At 32.3% G+C, this 23,341-nt stretch overlaps 1 protein-coding gene across 2 annotated transcripts; it reads left to right on the forward strand.

The window, feature by feature from the left end:
* The first annotated feature begins 430 nt into the window (after nt 1-430).
* LOC129000984 (uncharacterized) lies at nt 431-22,940 on the forward strand. 2 transcript variants are annotated; one of them, XM_054428099.1, is made up of 11 exons: nt 431-527; nt 1,797-1,866; nt 6,468-6,952; nt 8,532-8,768; nt 9,555-9,590; nt 9,731-9,766; nt 11,941-11,976; nt 13,067-13,093; nt 13,605-13,643; nt 14,619-14,677; nt 22,842-22,940. In XM_054428099.1, exons 1-11 carry the CDS (start codon nt 477-479, stop codon nt 22,876-22,878), a joined length of 1,113 nt encoding a protein of 370 aa, XP_054284074.1. In that variant the 5' UTR covers nt 431-476; the 3' UTR covers nt 22,879-22,940. The 2 variants fall into 2 exon arrangements, with proteins under 2 accessions (XP_054284074.1, XP_054284075.1); XM_054428100.1 differs by lacking the exon at nt 22,842-22,940 and adding an exon at nt 15,894-15,969.
* The last annotated feature ends 401 nt before the right edge of the window (nt 22,941-23,341 follow it).

Below are 23,341 nucleotides of genomic sequence, written 5' to 3' on the forward strand. Positions count from 1 at the left end.
ACTTCAATGCAAACTTTAATCTCAATCTCTCCCCCAGTGCACTTTAGATGTTGTATTTTGTTTGCAATTTGTTTCTTGTTATTTCAGTCATTTAAAACCTTGTTTAACCAAATAATCTACAAAAAAATAATCCAAATAAAAATCAAAATCCAAATAAAACAATAACTCATCCTCTAGTTATATAACCAAACAGTAAAGTACACATAATTAAATTAACCCTAAAATAATAGAAACAAAAGTTTGTCGACACTAGTAGTCAGTGTCACCAGGCATGAATTGGACACGAAAAACGAGCTTCAAAATTTCAGTGGGATTAGAAGTATATACTACTTGTGTTTGTTAGTCTATGGTAATAGCAAGTTATCAACCGACAATTAATTAGTTTATACGTCATTCACAGATGTGTTCGTAGAGCAGTTCACATAAACACGTGTTGTCGATTAGAAACTAGAGTAGAGTGTAGAGTTCCATACCAGATGATTCAAACGCAGAGCGCTTTGGGGTTTTACACCATATATTTTGTTTTGGTATGTATGAGAATAAGAATATTTATTTTACTATAAGTATTACTGTAGCCAAGGCAGCTTTGGAATCATCAATTACAATTATAGTCCAGCAGCTGGCTATACTTTAGTGTGCAAACTTGCGTATACTCAATATTCTTGCATAACGTTTTAGTTTGATGTCTAGGGAGTTTAAAAAACCTGGGTGTTTACCCCCTACCCCCCACGTTTTCCGGCTATGACGTCATCAAAATGGCAGCCATTGATTTTTTTAAGCGTATATTTCGCAAACTATTTGTCAGATCGGAATGAACTTTTTTTTGAAATATAAGTTTAAATTCTATCTGTTTTACATTTACACATTTGTTGTATGTTTGTTACATTTTTCGTAATTTTGCAAAAACCTGTATTTTTTTTTGAAATATTTTTGTGTTATATTTGTTAGTAACGTTTTATTGATATAATATATCAAAAACCACCAATGAAAAAAGTTGTAGAACGTTTAAAAAGCTTTACAAAAAATACCAAATTCGATGTGTTTTACTCAAAAAATGTACTAAACATACAACAAATGTGTAAATGTAAAACAGATAGCATTTAAACTTATCTTTCAAACAAAAAAAGCTCATTCCGATCCGACAAATAGTTTGCGAAATATACGCTTAAAAAAAATCAATGGCTGCCATTTTGATGACGTCATAGCCGGAAAACGTGGGGGGTAGGGGGTAAACACCCAGGTTTTTTAAACTCCCTAGACATCAAACTAAAACGTTATGCAAGAATATTGAGTATACGCAAGTTTGCACACTAAAGTATAGCCAGCTGCAGGACTAATTACACATCTGCAACAACAAACTCGACAGAACAGCGGGCCGGACTACACGAGCGTATGAAACGCCGCCGACCGTCTGCTTTTTTGCAGAGCCAATAGCTGAATAATGTAGACTACACGAGTGTGTCTGCCTGGTGAGGACGCGTAATTCAGGCGTTTGGAAGATCTAACGCCTCCGGATGCGTAAAATACGCGGGCAGATCGTCGGCGCCCTGGACTATACGCAGCGGCAACTAGCATTTCTCCTGCGCGTTGATACCTTACTAAAAATTACCTTTCTTTCAAAAGAAGGATCTTGAAAATCTGTCAATTGGTCAATTAAGAATCTTCGAATAAAAAAGCCCTCCCACGTTTTAATACACTGTATAAGATAAGGAAATAACCATCGTAATGATAAAAGAGTATTTAGCGTTACCAAAGGAATTGGATTGTAAAATTAATTGTGTGTTTCATCTGTACAGGTTTTCACGCATCTCGTACAAGCAGGATGCTTCCGTGAAGGAGAGGACGACTACACCTTACCTACTCCAAGTATGATAGTTTCATTTACTTACTATTTTATATGTACTACATTTAAACGTGTTTTAAAACAATGTATCTATCTATATACAGAGTGAGTTTTAAATGAGTTCCCCCCCTACTTTTTTCTACATTTCTTAAGATATCAACTCCGGACCACGTCAGATCATTGTAGAGTAGTAAGTACTTCATTTTGACTGGGTATAAATTTCTGGCCGCCATCTTGGATCCGCCATATTGGATACAAAGTTTTTTTTTCAAATGTAAAGGTAGGGTTGTGACCCATCGTTTTAAACTACTTTTTTAAGCTGAATACAATGCTGCAATCCGTTAAAAAAAATCTTGACCCATTCTAAAGTTATGAGAACTTTTTATAACATTATTTTTAGCCTATTTTAACATTGTGCATTTAGAAACTAAAAACATAATCGCAAAATAGCGCTAGATAAAGATTTATGTATATTATGTGGTGTATACTCATCTTTATCTAGCACTATTTTGCGATTATGTTCTTAGTTTCTAAAGGCACAATGTTAAAATGGGCTAAAAATAATGTTATAAAAAGTTCTCATTACTTTAGAATGGATCAAGATTTTTAAAAACGAATTGCAGCATCGTATTTAGCATAAAAAAGTAGTTTAAAACGATGGGTCACAACCCTACCTTTACATTTGAAAAAAACGTTGTATCCAATATGGCGGATCCAAGATGGCGGCCAAAAGTTTATACCCAGTCAAAATGAATTACTTACTACTCTACAATGATCTGACGTGGTCCGGAGTTGATATCTTAAGAAATTAAGAAAAAAGTAGGGGGGGGAACTCATTTAAAACTCACCCTCTGTATGTGCTAAACGCATACGATAGTTCCAATATGACTTACCCCTATAAATCATACATTAGACACGTTTCTAGTTGAGCCACAACTACTTACTAGAGGTCGCCCAATGGTCTAAGACTTGACCAAAAATGTGTATTGTGCATACTTCTCAATTTTCACTCCAAGCTGTAAATAAAGCATAGTGATTGTAATTTGTTCCATTTATTTTTATTTTCTATTTATATTTCGTTGTTATTTCGACACCAGCATGTCAACCCAATATGCGATTAGGCTCTCGTAGTTTTTTTAACCGATTTCCCCACTACCAACAAAAGGAGGAGGTTCTCAATTTGTCTGTGGCGATGTTTTTTTTTTTCTATGTATGTTCACCAATTTCTCTGTGATTCTTTTACCGATCAGCGTGGTTCCACCATTAAAATAACCAGGAGAGTTTCTATTTGGTACCATATATAGCACTATGTTTAAGAAAAATATTTGTTTGGGGAAAAATGCTGAAAACCTCAAATATTCAACATTTATTTTGTTTATATTTTTGCAGAGAAGGTAATAAATAATAATACCATTCCTACAGCTGTTGGTTAAAACCATTTAAATGAAGCTACAGCCAGTTTCTTCATGAAACAGTTGCTTCATATTGATTAATAAACTATTTCTTGCCATGGAGCCTAAATAAGTTCCAAAGTTCAAAGTTACATTGAAAAAATGCTTTTTTTTGTTACTATAAAAAAGATATTTCAACGTTTGACCTGATTTGTGTATGAATTTGTTTTGAGGATTGAATGTTCTGACTTATAAAAACATAGTGAATAGCTGTACGATATTGACAATTTAAGGTGTATTGTGAAAACCAAAGCATTCGTAAAAGAGGTCTAAACATAAATTAGATGCAATTATTCCTTACATAAGAGGTGTGAGATTGCATAATCGTCAATCGTCTTAAAAGTGTTAAATATTTTAATTACTAAACATGCATTTGAAGATGTAGAATGTTTATTAATATGCTTCACTGTCAATAATATTATGCCTGCTTCGGAAATGGGAAGATGATTTGCAATTTCGACTACATCTTGAGCAAACAAAACCACCTACCCCTTACACCACTTTTAGCTGAACCAATCTTTCATATACGTATTTTTCATAGGTAATATACGAGATAACAACCTATTTTCTACTTTTAAGAGATTTTTTAGTGCTGGTGGCTGAGGAATAACTTTCTTATTGTTCCAAAAGGCTTGAGACCTTGCTGTATTTCGTTTTATCATGTAGAAGTACATCAATTGCAGGAAACAATAATGTCTGGCATTTCAATGTCTCTAGGAAAGATTAGTTTTTCATTAGGTCTAATGTAATGGACAACTATTTGTTTTTTTGTTTAAGGAAAATCCAAAAATGTTAATTTTATACCCATTGATTATGTAAACTGAACAGGTGACTCAAGCAGTTTAAAAATAATGATTGTTCTGTGGCACTCTTGATTGTTTCAAACAGTTTTGCTTATCATAAAACTTCAAGTAATTAATATATAACAAATTATACAGTCACTAAAAATCGTGAAATAATTTCTTTTTGTAAAAAAATACAACCGACTTCAAATGCTCTAAAAAGAATGAAATAATTTCAATAAAGTAAACTTTTGTATTAGTCATGCTCACGTATTTCAAGTCGGTGCGGCTCTAACTGCAAATATGAATAAAATAAAAAATATTGAGAGTGTATTTTGAAAATCAATAAATTGTAGCTGGATAACATAAATGTATAAAGAAAATACTGAACTGTTTTGTTTATATATATCAAAGGAAGAATTTTCTTGTATTTTATGTTTACTTCAGAATGATTGCATTGTGAAAATAACACTCACAAATGTTCTATATGAATAGGAAAATAATTTATTTTGATATTATGATAGGGAAAAGAAGCTAGTTTGAAATTAAAACGTTACTTTTCCGAGTTAGAAATATGTAAATAGGTACATTATAATCTTTTTAAAGATACTCGTTAATATCACTATAAGATTATAATCACCTTTAGTTATAGATAGTCACCTGCAATGTGGACATCCTCTTTAAATTTTGTATCAAAAATCATCATAGAGGCGCGCCGACTTAAAATACGTGAGCTTGACTAATACAAAAGTTTACTTTATTGAAATTATTTCATTCTTTTTAGAGCATTTGAAGTCGGTTGTATTTTTTTACAAAAATAAATTATTTAAATTTTAACTTAATTTTTTATTGAGTGTTTATTATGCATAGATTTTTCCTGCGTTGCACACAAGCTGAGAAAAAGGTTTTCAATATACATGCTTGCCTATTTTATATATCTACAAAATACAATAAACAGTTTGCTTGTTAAAATTACATTACCTCTGAACAACAATTCATTAACCCTCCGTTTAGCCATTCAATAATACTGTTAATGTTTGATCACAATTTCATTATCTACAAGCAGCAATTCATTGACCCTCCGGTTAGCCATTCACTACTTCTGATAATGTTTGATCACAATTTCATTATCTACAAGCAGCAATTCATTAACCCTCCGGTAAGCCATTCACTACTTCTGATAATGTTTGATCACAATTTCATTATCCACAAGCAGCAATTCATTAACCCTCCGGTTAGCCATTCACTACTTCTGATAATGTTTGATCACAATTTCATTATCTACAAGCAGCAATTCATTAACCCTCCGGTAAGCCATTCACTACTTCTGATAATGTTTGATCACAATTTCATTATCCACAAGCAGCAATTCATTAACCCTCCGGTAAGCCATTAACTACTTCTGATAATGTTTGATCACAATTTCATTATCCACAGGCAGCAATTCATTAACCCTCCGGTAAGCCATTAACTACTTCTGATAAAGTGTCATCACAATTTCACTATCTATGAGCAGCAATACATTAACCCTCCGGTAAGCCATTCACTACTTCTGATAATGTTTTATCACAATTTCATTATCTACAAGCAGCAATACATTAACCCTCCGGTAAGCCATTAACTACTTCTGATAATGTTTGATCACAATTTCATTATCCACAAGCAGCAATTCATTAGACCCTCCTGTAAGCCTTTCACTACTTCTGATAATGTTTTATCACAATTTCACTATCCACAAGCAGCAATTTATTAACCCTCCGGTAAGCCATTAACTACTTCTGATAATGTGTCATCACAATTTCACTATCTATGAGCAGCAATACATTAACCCTCCGGTAAGCCATTCACTACTTCTGATAATGTTTTATCACAATTTCATTATCTACAAGCAGCAATACATTAACCCTCCGGTAAGCCATTAACTACTTCTGATAATGTTTGATCACAATTTCATTATCCACAAGCAGCAATTCATTAGACCCTCCTGTAAGCCTTTCACTACTTCTGATAATGTTTTATCACAATTTCACTATCCACAAGCAGCAATTTATTAACCCTCCGGTAAGCCATTAACTACTTCTGATAATGTTTTATCACAATTTCATTAGCTATGAGCAGCAATTCATTGACCCTCCGGTCAGCCATTCATTATTTCTGATAATTTTTATCTCATTTTCATAAAAAAAAAGAAAAAAACCTTGTACCGAAATTGACATTTACCGTTGCACGCTCATTTTTCATGTGTGAGGCAAAGAAGGACATAGACCTAGGAACATAACATTTCACCGGGGCAGGATTCATGATTACTACATAAGCGAATGAGCGCTCACCCTCGCACACACTGAAACTATTGACTATGTTAAAATTAACATTTAAATGTCTTATTTACAGTTGAAGGACTCGCTTACCCTTCTGAGCAAGGGTCGACAATGTCTTGCAGCTCGGATTTTTCATCATTTCGTAATGGAATAGTGGTGAAAACTCTTTTCTACAATGTCATGCCCGGAGTGTTCATGATTTGTGTTCGTGCCGCTCATCAAAATGAGTACCGTCTGACACTTGCATGGATCAAAGATAAGGTTATGTTTGCCACTTATAAAACGAGTTCGTGTGAACCAGCAGAGCTAACCGGATCCATAACTGTGTACGACATAGATCAAACAGATAGAATAATACAACTGCTGGCTCGTATTCAAACAGGGCAAGTATCAACCTGCATGCATTACACCTTCCAGAACAACGGAGTAAAAAGTAATCCATGTACCAGTGAAACAAAAAACAGTTGTAAAAATCCAACAGCGAGCTGGGTTGTTCACGTCAAACAATGGATTATAAATGGACGCGGTCGCTTGGACAACGGATGGAAACAAGTGGCGGTAGGTGAGCAACTCCGGATGGAAATGCTTCTGCCATTAACACTTTCAGTAACACCACTAACAATATGCAAGGGAGTGAGCTGGTCCTGTGGTTATAGCTTCAGTCTCTGAGGTCCAGGGTTCAAATCCCGCCAAATCACCAATGTATTTTATCTAAGTTATATTATTAATAATATCTATGGTTCTTACCGTCAACGCAATCAGGGGTAATATTCCACTACGGCCGTTTCGGAGATGACTCCATCGTCAGGTGTGTAGTACACCCTTGTGTGGTACACTAAACTATAGTCAGCTATATTCAGCTAAAGAACATAACTTAGTAATTAACTCCCAAACAAATTCAGCAGCCAATCCAATTTTTGAGAGAATAATATAAATCAAACAGGAAAGAAATAATTTGAGTAGATAAGGTTGGCACACCGTGTTATCAGCTTTTCCAGTCATCCACGTAACTCCTGCCACAGAAAACATACTACTATAAAGTGTTATAGTAGTATAGTATAGTGTACAGGCTTAGTATAGTAGTATAGTGTTATAGTAGGTTATAGTAGTATGTTTTCTGTGCTCCTGCAGTGACCAGGATTGAACAGTCGGTCGTCAGTTTTCAAGCCGTGCACGCGCTCAAAATGTTTTCGTGTATTCGTGTTTTCGTGTCTCCGTCCTGTACATATATGTGTATTATTTATTCAACCCCTGACGCAATGCAAATGAAGAAAGTTCGTGTTAAATGTGACAAGACTATAGTTTAGTGTACCACTACGCACCTGACGATGGAGTCATCTCCGAAAGAGCCGTAGTGGAATATTACCCTTGATTGCGTTGACGATAAGAACCATAGATTTTGTATTAAACTCATAAAAATCAGAATTTATCATGATAGAATAATTTAGGTAAAAGTATTTTTATTAGTATATATCAACTAGAAGTTAACAATAACAATTAACACATGATAATTAAAGTAAATGACAATAGTCAGTAGCCAACCATTACAGATTTTATTAATATATTTTGACGCAATCTGCCACACTCAAGAATATAAGTTATAATGCTGCAACTCCTAGCTCTAGCCTGAAGTAATGTGAAAAATAATCCCGGGCTCGTGCCTAGCGTCTAATGACAAAAAACTAACAAAATGCATAATGTATTTAATATTTCCCTTATTTAATGGGAATTTCAAATCTATGGAAAATCTGTTACAATGTGTGGAGTGAATTTACATTTCGAAAAATGTGAAGTTTCCGAGTAGTGTAGAAGGTTTTGTTGTTACGTAGGTTCTACAAATAATTTAGAATCTGAAGCGCTTATATCATTTTTTTTATTTTTTCCCCTAGATTTATCCACTTGGTTCACTTATCTATTGCCATATTACAAATTAAGTGGTACTTTCCAATGCATTTAAAAACGTTTACAAAAATTATAACACATCTAATGTAAAACTAATTACGATGAAGTCAGGTTATTTAAGTTATATTCTTAAAATTGTTATAGATAACAAATTCTTGTTATAATGTCTTGCAAAAGATGAATTATATGACTTGTCCTGAACTTTCTAACTCTGTTGTACTCTTTTCTGGGTAAGATCAAAAAACCTTCAGCGCCACTTCGTCAAGACTCTCGCCCTGATTATGATAGGCCTACTCGCCCTGGGTCTTATGGCACACATTCTACATGGTCCTTCTCTGGTAGTAACAAACCCAGTCATCACCATGGTCATCACAGGCCAGGCTTAGGGGGGAGTGAAGGAACAGGAGGAGGTTTTGGACAAGGATTTTCGGCTGGCGTCTTTTTTGATGAGATCAAGAACTACGTTGAAAGTGTAAGTTTGCCAACAGTCTATCAGAAAACATATTTCGATAACGTATAAGGTAAATAGCATAAAGGACAGTTTGTAGTTGTTCTTGTAAACTTCGCTGCTACGTGAAACACTACATTAATGATAAGTGACTATAACAGTGACGATTGCAATGCATGGTTTCATGTTAAAAGCAAATAAAGACATTTCATTTCAATAATAGTAATAAATAATAAAGATAACAACACAAGTGAGCCTAGGTGTTACTCGCTTGGCAATTGTAAGTTTTTGCCAAGGAACTGTACTGACACATAAGAACAATTAAAGTTTACCATAGGACTCATGCTAATCCATAACCCTTTTAATACACATGCTCATAAGCAGTAAATTAAAATTATATTTAAAAAAGATAAATCAATCATCTATTAGGGGCCCGCTAAAAACACATGGACTATTTTAGAGGTGTTAATACTATTTAACTTACATACGAAACAAAATAAATATTAAGAGAATTTATATAAATATAACTTTTATTAAAGTGTTAAGAATCTATCTTTCCATTCCTTTAAGTCTATTTCACACAAACTTTAAAACACAAATATGATCTTCTACTTAATTTTATTTAATACCAAACAAACACTGATTATTAGACATAAACTACAAAAAGCGGTCCAAACTACTTTTTTGCCATCTTGTATCTAGATTGTCCTTATAGTCAAATTGCAATAATTTAAGTTTATACTACAAATCGTAGTATGAATACTGTGATCAAAAGTTTTAATTCCTAATAAAAACTTCAATTTGTTTTAGGCAACGGGATGGTCGTTTGGATCTGTTGGAGATTTGGTGAGTAAGCCATTTGCCATTTTGTATCTAGATTGTCCTTATAGTCAAATTGCAATAATTTCAGTTTATACTACAAATTGTAGTATGAATACGGTGATCAAAAGTTTATAATTCCTAATAAATACTTCAATTTGTTTTAGGTAACGGGATGGTCGTTTGGATCTGTAGGGAATTTGGTGAGTAAGCCATTTTGTCACTGACACATTTTATCTCGCGTAAAAACTCTGTTAAGTAATTATTATCTGATAACAAGTAATTCTACTTAGGTACTTGCTTAGAAAGTGAGCCTCGACAAAATTATAAAATAAATTTGGTAAAAGTCAAATTTCTGTATCACTCTGAGAAAATGAAAAACTCCTGTTAGTACAGTAATACATTACAAACATAAAACATACTAGTGTAACCGTTGCTCGAAATCGAATTATTGCTAATATATTTCTTTGTAGGATTTCTTTTGAAACTGGGTGTATTCAAAATAAATGACTCATACAATAATTTTACTGAACTGTCGAATGTGTCCGAAATTAAATGGGACTACTCGCATTGCTTATGTCACTACACAAAAAAATACCCTGAAGTTTTTTTGTCTTATATATTTGACTTGGTTTCATAAAAAAGTGACTCGTCAAATACAGTACTTAAACATCAATAATTACTCCCAAAAAAGCTGCTGATACTTACTTTGGGCATAAGCTGTATAATGACCTCCCCTGTGACCTTAAGCTGCTGGGTGTCCCAGCTCGGTCCACCGGAATTGCGCCACTGTCAAATCTGCCCCCCCCCCCAAACGCACCGTCATTGCGCCAATGCATTTCTTCAAGTTCAGAAAATACTTCAAGTTCAACTTTATAGTTTCTCCCTTCATTATCGGGTTGGTTTAGGTTAGGTTAGGTTAGGTTACATTACAGCTTCTTTACTTTACATTACTTTACTTTCTTATGAAGTGGCGACCATATGAATGTAGGCATTTAAAGCCAAGTATGAATGGAGATGAGTGTTCGCCCAGGGGTAGCGTTGGCGCAAAATCCCGGTGCGTGCCAGGATGAAGGACCTCTAATTTTGTTAATATTTAGTATGTACATTTTCTGTTATTAGTTTTATTTAGTATTGATTAAATGACCAGAGTTATCCTGTAAAGTAGTGTATGTAACTGAGGAACAATTGCTAAATAAAGGCTTAATTATTTATTTATTTATTTAATTATCAGCCTACATGCTACTATGTAATACATGGTATACCAAAATGTACTGTATAAACATATGTTCATCCCTTAAAGACATTAGTGTGAACAACTTATTCCTGTCCCTGTTGACGGCTTAATGTGGTGACACACTATCAATTATTTCCCCGATCAAGGCCCCAAACCGAGCAGGGAGAAGGGAGAACGGAGGTAAATATCAGCAAAATTTCAATTCGGACATTTCCCCATTCAAGATAAAGACCAGACAAATTCTACCAAGCACGTTTATATAAAAGGGAGTTTAGAGAGATGGAGAGCGCGCGAGTCCGTGTAGTGACCACCAGGCACACCAGGCCAAAGCCAAACAGTTTATATAAGATATAATATTGTTAAAAGTGGCTTTTTGAAAAATTGTCACTAAAATAAAATATTCTAAAAAGGATGCTCAGCTAAATGTATTCATTTGTAATGGTTTTATTCATTAAAATAACATGTTACAGAATGATTATTTTAATTGCCTTTAATAATATTAATGTTTATATTAATTTTGAAAGAATTTAATTGTAATATCAACAACATAATTCGAGTTGAATATTATTGATATACTTGATTTAATGGTTTCAACTTGTAAAATACTATTTCAACCTTGACCAAACAAACCACAAAATGAAATGAAATGATATGAAAAGAAAAAATTCTTTATTTTACCAGGCTAAGTTAGGGCCACATTGCCCTTTCTTACACTTAACCTGACAAAATGTCAACATAAAGGCCCATAGTAATACAAAACGACAAAATATTACCCAAAATTGATTTTTTTACAAATTAATTAGAGTAATTGCCGTATTAAATTAAAACCATCAACGCTAGCGCAGGCGGCCACTCGGTGCGGCGCTCGTGACGGACGGGACAAACATATACCGTGACACACTACCGTACCGAACCTGGCAAAAAATAATAAAATGTGTTGTTTTCACGGCTAAAATAATATCACACTTTTTTGCTCCTATTCTAACAGAGACTTTAGTTATTAGCTTAAGAAAGTATATTAAATATCAGTTTTTATGACAGTTAATTGTTTAAATTGTAACATTTTTTGTGGTTTCCATAATTTGTTGACGCAGATTATAATCAAAAAAAATAAGTCCTAATTAAAAATGTATTTTTTAGATACCTGATATGACCTGTTCATGTGGAGGAGATTCTGTGAGTATGCCACTCTGTTACAAAAATATTTTCTAGTCATTGTTATTTTAAAGAGATCACTACTGCCATATTTAAAAGCCACAAACGTTTCTATAAGGGCTACAAAGGTTTCATTTTGTTTCTAAAAGCGTTGGCGGATGTATAACTATTGTATCAAATTTTTTTAAAGATCAAAATGTTTCTATTTCAGTTATGTCCCGTTTCGTCCGAGTCTCATTCCACCCGAGACTTTCGCCCAAACTCTTATTACATCTCTTAGCACAATCTCTGTCATTTCGGAATATGACTTCAAATATATTTCCTCTTCTCATTTCAAAGCATGGGTACAACAGCTAGTACAATATAATGATCCTTCTCTTTCCATGAACCATTCTCATAACCATAAAACTTAATAATCTTGGGCGCAGAACCTGTACCTCTTCACCACTGATCTTTGAACTGTCAAACTTAAGTATTTACAGCTGACTTCAAATTAATATTTTTGTCCATTTACATTCTACAAAAATGTAAACATTGAAACTTTGAAAGTAGCTCGAGGGAAATAGGATAACGGGAATAGGCCTATATGTCAACTGAGTGCCTTCAAACGGAATTTTATTGAAATTGGTTCAGTGGTTCTGGCGTTATTGAGTAGACATATACACATACACAATCTCATTTTAACAAATTAGGATAGATAAAGATTTTGTTGAAAACTTGCCTATATTCAACTTTAATAGGTAAAAAAAGAGTCTTACCACATAGGTTACTGTAGTGAAACAAACGAATTCCTTTAAATTAAGAAAACCACCATCTCCAAACAGGCTAGGGGTAAAAATTCAAATTTTGACAATTAATTCGAAGTGTTTCTGCTTTTATAACTGCTAAATTAAATTATTTATAGCAGACTTCAATATTGGCTTTTTACATTCTCGCTAAAAGTAAAATTTGAGTATTTTCTTGGTTGGTGCAGAGCTAAAATGTTTAGTACAGCCAACAGTCAGCCAAACAAACATATACTGTGTTTTATTTCACCTAATATGGCTTTTTTTGGAAAATCTCTTTTCTGTATGTGAAAAAATGTGACTAATGTGTATTGTTATGTGTGCAGGTATCTTATAGCTCAGGCGTGACACAAGTAAGTAGTAATAGTAATAGTCTTATTTCAATATCTTACTATGCAACATTTTAGGTAGTAACACTTCGGCCCAATAACATTTCGGCCAAAATAAAATTTCTTAGAAAAACAGAGACACAAGGATGCGACAAGGTTTCATTACTTCACCGAGTAAGTTTTTTAAGCTTTACTTCACCGAGTGAAGTAAAGAAGTTGTTTACATCGCGCTTGGGATAGGGAAGTTTAACATGGCGGGTTGGGTAAAACTGATATTTTTGCTGTAGTATGACAAAAAATAATTACTAATATTATGAGTATATAGTGTCCCACGATTTATATGCCAAGTAGTGGTATTATAATATTAAAAAAATATGCTGAATATTTACTCTGTCCTTGGTTGTTTCCGAGTAAAAATTGTTACAGTCAGTAGACAAAAAATAAAAGAGTTTTCTGTTAATTTAACCACAAACAAGGAAATAATTAACTTATTCTTTTGTCTGTTAAATAGCTAATTGTGTTGTTTTCTGTGCAGGTAGATCTTGGATCCAACCCGACGTCACAATCAGGAGGGGTAAGTAATTATTTTATTATTGTTACATCTTTATTATCTATAATTATTGATCCTATAAAATATCGTTACTGTTTAAATAACGAATAAAATTACATATGAAAAAGGTGTTCAAAATATTGGATGACTATGAACAAATACATATTTGTACAAAATCCTGACTCCCCCCATGCCAAAAACAAAATTCGTGAAACTTTTAAAATACTGGCCACTACGAATCGTTAAACAGTGCGGCGTGGGTGTATCAATTAATTTTAAGATTGTTAAAAAAACATTTTCATTGAAAATATTGAATTGTTATAAATTAAAAATGATATGTTGTTAAATCCATCCCTCACCTCCGTATTGCAGCTATGTAAACAACTGTGTGATTTTTCAGCGGCACTCCATAGATAGCGTATTTTTCAGCTTAGTTCTGACTATAGTAACCAAAGAGCACAATGTGCTCGTTGATAGTAATGGGTCCAGTGCAGACAGAGCCAATAAGGGCAAGCAGTTTCGAGAGGAACTAGTCAACTGTAATGATAGAATTATTGAGTACTTACTTTTTTTATTTGATTTCAAAACTTCAAAAAAATTGCCTTTACCAACAAATTTCTTAAAATTGTCTTGGTTGAACCTGGAGGCAAGTGAGCGCAGCGAATGACGTCCCTGAGCGATGCGAACGAGCTCATCTTGAAAATGAACGATTTGATATAAAAACACATAAGGACAGGACGACGGCTGTCTGATTTTTTTAATATTTTAAAATACATAAAATAATTATATATTTACTATGTTAGAAATATATATAAAATATTATATAACCACTCTCTAATTTCTGTGGTTTTCGTCCCCTCAGCTTATGGCTATAACCATTCGTGGCTTTTCATCCCATAACATACGGTTCTAATAAACTTACTAATAACTAATGTTGTTAGCCTACAATTTGTTGACAGTGGCACAGCATAAAGCTGAAAAGCTTATTCATGGTTCCAGGATAACAATGATGACGCATCGGGTTGTATTGGTGCTCTTATTGAAGCTTGTATCGGATTGTAAGTATATAGGCCTAATTATTCATAGGGAAAGAGTATCAACCAACAGGTTGTGCTACTGTGAAATACGGTGTTCTTATGTATTAAAAAATGTACAATGTAAAATGTAAAGTATTAAAAAATGTCCTGTTAAAATTCCGGGTGTGCTGAAAACGTGCCTCGCAAATAAATTTTATAAAAACAGTCTTACCTTGGGTATTATCGTCCAGCGGTAGCGATTGTCAAAAAGCTAAAGTATACACTCAGAAGTATGAATCAAGCACAAGCTTATTCCAATACATCTAGTTTCATCACAGATCATATACCTAGCAAACAGAAATAAATGTTGATATAGCCTATTTATCTGATTGGCTGAATTTAGCGTAAAAAAAGACAAATTTAATCTGTAACTCATTTTATTTGGAATGAAAACTTGTGGCCAATTTATTTCTTGGACTTTTACCACAACAGTAAATCCTTCCATCCAGTAATCCCAGTAATCCGACTATAGCTATCGTAAGCCACAAAAGAATATTGTACCGTACTTACAGTAATGTATTTACTTAATTGGAGCCACTGTGACAGACATCAAACACAAGGTACGAAATAGTTACGTCAAGGAAAGAATGTTGCGCATATGCGATGTTTCTACAAACTGATGGTGGTTATATTCCATCCCTTTAAACCACAAAATAACCTCGGGAAGTGCAACCTCTAGATATAAATTAGAACTCAGTTGTTCATCATTAACGCATTTTATTGTTTTAACAACGTTACAGAGTGTTCAATCGAAATCGATCACCACTTACCATCTTTTATGTATATTTATCGTCTTGTGAGTAACAGTAAGCGTAAATATATATTTTAAGTGTTATAAGACGTTTCTTTTATTTACTTTCCGTATTGTTTTAACATCAGAACCCCTCGAAACACTCTCCTGTAAGGCCGTAGTTAGATCTTTGGCACACCATAACGCAGGAACTCATGCGAAGTTTTCAACGTTTTAATCTGACAAATCTTTCCAGTTACACATAGGGCAGTTTAGTTAATCAAATTTTCCTGATGAACATTACTGATGGCAAAAAAAACCATACATAAATGTTCTAAATTTATATATTTTAACACTATTTTTACTACCAAATGATTCAACGTTCAAAATTTATTGAAAATGGAATTTAGGAAACAAGAGTTGATTGTCTTCACGTTTCAATTTCAACTAGATGGTTTTATTTTACAGGCTTTGCGCATAGTGACTTAGAGCAGTGGAGTTAAAGAAGAAAAGAAACATAATTTTCTGTGTGACGAATATAATTATTTTCACAATTTATTACCTTGCATATATTTTAATCCAAAACCACAAACAATTGAATAGATTAATTTTACTCCTGCAGTTAATATATACAGTACCTGGGGACCAACCTTTGCTCGGGGAAAATCATTAGTATCCTCTGAGACTAATGACGTCTTTGGTCAACGTCAATTTTGTCTTAATAATCTTCTTTTGCAGTCTATTTCTAATCAGTAAAATAGGGCGAGCTGGCGTGGTGGTTAGAGCGCAGGACTTCAGTCCCTGAGGTCCCGGGTTCGATCCCCACCAATGGATTTTATCTAAGTGATAATGCCACAACCCCTAGGTCTAGCCTGAAGTAATGTGAAAAACAATCCCAGGCTCGTGCCTAGCGTCCTAGGAAAAAATAAAAAAATAAAAATATATATACAAAAATCTGTAAAATAGTTGAGTTATGTCATGACATTCTTTATGTAAGCAGGAGTTATGATTCTTATGCACTATAGAAATTTTGTTGATATTCTTCTAACCAACACACCCATTAATCTAAGTTAAAATTTATATAAACTAGTGTACCTGTTGCTCGAATTCGAGCAATTGCATTACAGGCGACTCAAAGATTATGGAAATACTCACAATCTACACAACAGTTAGATATAATCAAAATCTTTTGTAATTATCTCATCTTTTTTCAAAAAGCTGATCTTTTTTTTAGTGTTTTCTACCAATTTTTCCCTCTCATTAGGTTGTCTATGATAACGATTATAAATTAAAAAAAACAACATTATTTCTATTATTTCTTCTACTTGGTTGTGTTCTATGACTTTTTCTATGTTTCCATTGTTTGCAAATCGGTTATTTCAATGATTGCTCAAGAAATGTAGAACAGGGTTAATTCAGTTTTATTTTTAGCCTATATCAAATTGTCCAGGATTTCTCACTCTTTTCCATTCTAATAATCACACCAACCCAAGTTTCGTCTACAGATGCAATATGCCAACGAATATCACCTAGGTACAATCTCCAAGAAGTTGTAAAAGAGGCAGAAACCAACCCATACAATAGATATAAGTTAACTCCAAAAGAAATAATTTTAAAAGTTACTGTGATATTAGGATTTTCCACTGATTTGGTAATAGAACATTATATTGCAAACATGACACGATGCAGAACAAAATCAATTTTAAAATCGGAAAAATCCATTGCAAATACTGTACTTCATTTTGATAAATTCAATAAATCACAATTTAAATATAAACAGCTGTTGCATTAAAAAGTAGTGTAGAATTATGCATATGGTCGTAATGTAAACAAATCTGAAGAGGCAACTTTAAAGGCTTCTGGGGCACAGCCCCAAGGGAATTTACCTAGTTCATCTTTGATGGCTCATCTACAGACCAAGACCTTTCTTTAGAGACCCCTACCAAGTTTCTACGCCCAGCCGTTCTCTCAAATTAGCTGTGACAAAAACCCCGTTTTCCTCCATAAGAATAACATGGGATGGGAATTCAAAGGCCACTGGGGCAGAGCCCCAAGGGAATTCACCATGTTTCTATTTTGATGGCTCATCTACAGACCAAGACCTTTCTTTAGACACCTCTACCGAGTATATACGCCCAGCCACTCTCTCAAAATAGCTGTGACAAAGAAAAACAGTTTCAAATTAATATATAGATAACTAATTATATAGTCACTACATTTTTATGAGCAATTAATTTCTTAAAATTTTTATCAACAAATCAATTTTTAAAATTCATTCTGCTTTAGTCGATATTTGCATGAGAAGTTTAATAATGCTAGAAATATATTGTTGGACACACACCAAATAAGCAGTTGGAGAAACTTAAAACAGGCAAACTAATTTTACCTAGTTGCCAAAGCATCACGAATACTAGAACAGACATGTTGATGTTATTGATCATAAACGTAATAGTTATTTGTATAGTGTGCAAAGTGTCACTCAGCAAAATCTCAGGTGATAAATATCAAAATCTTAGATTTCCAGTTTTAGCTAATCTCAAAGGAACTCCGAAACCCCTGATAGCGTAAACGGTAAGAACCATATATATTAATATTATATTTTCATGCAATCTGCCACACTCAAGAATCTCAAAGGAACTCCAACAAAACATCTTGCAGGTTTTTAGATGAGGTTGGTTTGGAAAATTATCACTGAAAGGAAAACCCACACCAAACTATCCACGTCTTATCTATCCTATAACGTCCATCTTGAATCCAACGTAATATGTAATACCATTGTAATACAGTAATATAATAATCCTATAAAGTTACCAAAATGTGTGAGTACCTCTCATCCTGTGGGCTACTATTAAAGAAACATTTATTATTGATGACATCTATTTACCTCTTACTAGAGATTACAGTTCATATAAGTAGGATGGTAAATGAGGCTTTAATGCTTCTATAATTTTATTTTATGTTACGCTACTGTATATGAACAATTTTGACAGCACCTCTTTGACATGGTATAAAAACTTTAAAGTTTACAAATCCTATAGAATTCTTCAAAATTTACCTCTTCAAAATACTATTTACATTTTTCTTAGTTCCTAAAGTTCTCTTAGTTTCTAAATTAAATACATTTTTCAGTCAGTGAAATTTAAACAAATTTTTTCTTTCACAATGCCAGTAAAAAAATACATTAACTTGACCTTTCCTAGCATATAAAATTCATTACAAAGCTCTCATAGGCTCTACCTACACTGCTATACAGGCTAACTAACTGTAACGTTCGTAAGAAACAAAAACTTTTGAGAAAACCTTAAGTTTAACAACTACCAACCATACATATTTGAATTGAATCGCTGCAGAAAACCTGCAGACTAAGCAAATTTCCAATACGTAATTGGATTTCCAATTTAAAATTTACTTAAATAACATTAGGTTTAGCAAGTACCTAGGTTTGCTGCTATAGGTAGGGTAATAAAGTTGTGTTTTTTTTTTTTTTGCAAAATATGAATACCTTAAAATAAAATATATAAATTTGCCAAGTGTGATCAAAATATATCCATAAACAAGTAATCTACAACAGTTTACTTATTCTCCATAAGAATAACATAAGAATTTTAAATTATTTACAATTTATTGAATTTTCTCTGCAACCAATTACCGTAAAAAACCCTTCAATATACTACATTATTTGCTTTTTAAGCTCTTTGAAAAGGTCTAAAGCTAAAGATAAATTAGGAAAGTTCCTGGGGTCAAAACTGGCAAAAAATTTCTTATAAGCATATGTCATAAATTCACTCGTTTTCTAGTTATACGTAAAAAAAGGTTTTTTTTTGTTTTTAGTGTATCTGTTGAACATTTTGACCTCTAAATTGAAAAATTGGCAAGATATTTTGATAAAACTTGCATTGATAGATAGAATATTAAATTTCAAAGAGATTTCATTACTATTGGGCAAACATGTTGGTTATGACTGATAAAAATAAGTTTAAAAGTAAAATATTTTCAAAAAAATCTAGATTAAAAATTATTTTTTTGTTTTTGACAGCTCTTCATGTAGTAACCATTCAAGCTTTTGGCTTGCAACTTTACCAAAAGTCGTAGAATTTAACGGAGAACAAGTAAATGTGATTTTATGTATACCTTTTATTGGTATATTATTATTTTGGTCAAAATATAAAATATTGTAAAATATCAAAAATTAATAAAATTAAGCTAAATAAACAAAATTGTATAGTTAGCTTATTTTAAACATATCCTAATAAAAGTCGGTATATGGGTTCTCCTAGTTGAGAAGTATTGCATAATGGCCTAAAATTTCCTTCTTTTTCATTTTTAATTATAGAAAACAAGCATACCTACTTTCCTATGTTAACCTTATGGGGAAAAAATAAAATAGAATATCTCGCATATTTCTGAACCCATCCTATTGAAACTTGGTAAATCCCTTCTTTTAGTTGAGTACTACATGATTATGGCCTAAAATATTCGCTAGATCAATGCTAGAAAGGTTACCGTACCCTAGTAGCAAAAAAATATTTTCATTATATTGAAACAATATTGTCCAATATTTACGACAATATTGATTTCTTCAAATATTAAAACAATATTGTTTTGATATTTTGCCAATATTGCACAATATTGAAGATAAATATTATAATTTAATATTAAAACAATATTGTTTAAATATGTTCCCAATATTGTTCAATATTGTAAAACAATATTGTTAAGGTAATATTCAAACAATATTGTTTTAATTCCTTTCCAATATTGAACAATATCTATAGAAAATGTTGTTATCAACTTAGTTTAAATATTGATGAAATATTCAATAAATATCGGCAACACAATATGATGTTAGTAGTTAACAAACCAATTCTGCAACATTGGCATAAACAAACCTACTACTATAACATTTTACTGTGCACTTTAGGAGATTTTTTATCAGCTATCATCATTGTAGAAATTGTTGTCATATGCCACTGTCAATAATTACAATACAGGGTGTCTGGTCTGTAAAGTCCGTCACTATACTTCATAATGGTTTATTGGGTTAAAATAAGCAAAAAGGTTCCTCTAGGGGTATGTACTTAAATGCATACCCAAGTAGCCTAGCACACATTGTTGGCCCAACTTTGGGAAATGGTCGGCACGGTTGGGAAATGGTTGGTGGAAATTTTAACTCCTTGCCAACGTTGGCCCAACGGAAACTTGTATTTGTTGGCCCTACAAAGGAAATAATCGTTGGGCCTTTGTTGGATTTAAGTATAAAACATTCTAAAATGCATTTTAACAAATTGATTTATTTATAAGAACATAAATGCTATGACAGCAGAATATAAGACGATTTTAGAGAAAATTGGATCTATAATAAATGTTGTCAGAGATGGTGTTGTGATAGTTGTGGTACTAGATACAGTGGTGGAACACCTGCTTAAAATATAATTCATTATAATATTTTTTTAAATTAATATTCTTTAACTTATATATGAGCACAAGTTTAATAGTTTAAGATTAATCAATTAAGGGAAAAGATTAATTAATCATAACAATCAATTATAATAACATTACTAATCTAATGGTTATTAAATAATCTATATTCAAATACCAGTATTCTCTCAAACTCACAGAAAAACAATTTAACTACTTGATGCCTAAACTGATTAACAGAATCATATACTGTAGTATCAAAAATATTTAAAGTATTGCGACCATTGCAACCGTCAGCTGCTCTTATAACACTTGAAAACTCATAATATCAACAATCACAGATAGCTCAGAAGTAAGGCATCAGGCTCATATGGCAAAGGTCATGGGTTCAAGACCCATCTGAGGCAAAAAATTTTATTCTAGTTTTTTTGCAAATTTTGTTTTTATGATCTATTTAATCACTTTACTCAACTGATAATAATGATTTTCATACTAAATCTTTATTATTTTGTGTTTTTATGTTTAGGCTGAAATATTGAAACTATATAGAAACCATGTTAAATACTTAAAGAAACAATATTTAAACAATATTTATTTTGCCTTGTTTCAATATATTTCAATATTGACTCAAATATTTACCGATAAATGTCTTTTGTTTCAAATTGATATTTGTAAAATGTTATTTCAATATTAAATCAATAGTTTTTAATATTGGGTAAATATCGATTCAATATATTTTACAATATTGTTTATACATTTTCTTGCTACTTGGGTATGAATGGCTACTATAATAAAAACATATTTTTTATCTTTTTTTTCGGATCAAGTATTAGGTTTCAAATGATTGTTTACCACAGTCAATATTTCTGCACAAAGTAGTAATGGTATATCTTTAAAATTTAATATTCTATCTAATAAGAACCACTTTTTTTAAATATTATATCAATTTTAGGTCAAAAAGTCCTTTGAAATATTAATAGACAAATAGATAGATAAAATTAATAGATAATAGACAAACAAAAAGTTGGAAAAACTATTTTTTGCCCTAAAAGATGGTAGTAAGCAGGCTCCGTGCAACAGGAATGTAAAACTAGAGATTTTATGCCATAATAATGTATTACTTAACTAGAAGAAGGGATATACCAAGTTTTAATAAGATGTGTTCAGAATTATGTGAGCCATTGTATTTAATTTTTTCTCCATAGGGTTAACATAGGAAAGTGGGTATGCTTGTTTTCTTTCATTAAAAATGAAGAAGAAGGAAATTATAGGCCATTATGCAATACTTCTCAACTAGGAGAACCTATATACCGTCTTTTATTAGGATGTGTTTAAAAATAAGCTAAATATACAATTTCGCTTAATTTTATAAATTTTTTATATGTTACAATATTTTAGATTTTGACAAAAATAATCCCAATAAAAGGTATACATAAATTCACATTTCCTTGTTCTCCGTTAAATTATACATCTTTTGGTAAAGTTGCAAGCCAAAATCTTGAATGGTTACTACATGAAGAGCTGTCAAAAACAAAAAAATCATAACCAACATGTTTGCCCAATAGCAATGAAATCTCTTTGAAATTTAATATTCTATCTATCAATGCAAGTTTTATCAAAATATCTTGCAAATTTTTCAATTTAGAGGTCAAAATGTTCAACAGATACACTAAAAACCAAAAAAACCTATTTTTACGTATAACTAGAAAACGAGTGAATTTATGACATGCTTATAGGAAATTTTTTGCCAGTTTTGACCCCAGGAACCATTTCCTGAAGTTTGTCAGGGTTCCCGTGAAACACCCTGTATAGAGCAGCTACTCAAATTTTATGATAAACATTAACATTAGTGATGGTAAAAGAAAACCATACACATTTAAACACTATTTTTAATACCAAATGATTCAAATGTTCAAAGTTTATTGAAAATGGAATTTAGGAAACAAGAATAGATTATCTCCACATTTTTAATTTTTACTAGATGATTTTGTTTTACAGCCTTGCTTCTCTCGACTGCTCAAACCCAGACGAGTGATCTCCACTGACTTAGAGCAGTGGAATTAAAGAGGAGAAGAAACATATTTTTTTCTGTGTGACTAATAAAATTATTTTCACAATTTATTATATATTTTAATCCAAAATTACAAACAATTGAATGGATAAATTTTACTCCTGCAGTTTATGTATACATTACCTGGGGACCAAGCATTGCTCGGAGAAAATCATCAATATCCTCTGAGAACAGTCTTTGGTCAAAGTGAATTTTGTCCTAATCTTCTTTTGCAGTCTATTTCTAATCAGTAAAATAGTAATGTCGTAGTCATGACTTTGTTAATGAAAGCAGGAGTTATTATTATTATACAGAGTGTTTATAAAGGGGTGTCACAAACTTCAGGGGCTGATCCAAACAAAAATGTCATATACATAGGTCGAAATTCGAAAAACATTTTGTTTAGCCGCTAGCTTCCATTTTGTATTTTTTACAATACAATTTATAT

Source organism: Macrosteles quadrilineatus, unplaced genomic scaffold (genome assembly GCF_028750875.1).
Source record: "Macrosteles quadrilineatus isolate MER2022 unplaced genomic scaffold, UCM_ALF_1.0 Scaffold_8__2_contigs__length_117827958, whole genome shotgun sequence".
NCBI lineage: Eukaryota > Metazoa > Arthropoda > Insecta > Hemiptera > Cicadellidae > Macrosteles > Macrosteles quadrilineatus.

Excerpts from the sequence above, each read along its gene's own strand:
- LOC129000984 (XM_054428099.1), top strand. The coding sequence starts at position 477 with ATGATTCAAACGCAGAGCGCTTTGGGGTTTTACACCATATATTTTGTT. Across the intron at positions 528-1,796 it reads ACACCATATATTTTGTTTTG|GTTTTCACGCATCTCGTACA; the intron begins GTATGTATGAGA and ends TCATCTGTACAG. Across the intron at positions 11,977-13,066 it reads GTTCATGTGGAGGAGATTCT|GTATCTTATAGCTCAGGCGT; the intron begins GTGAGTATGCCA and ends TTATGTGTGCAG.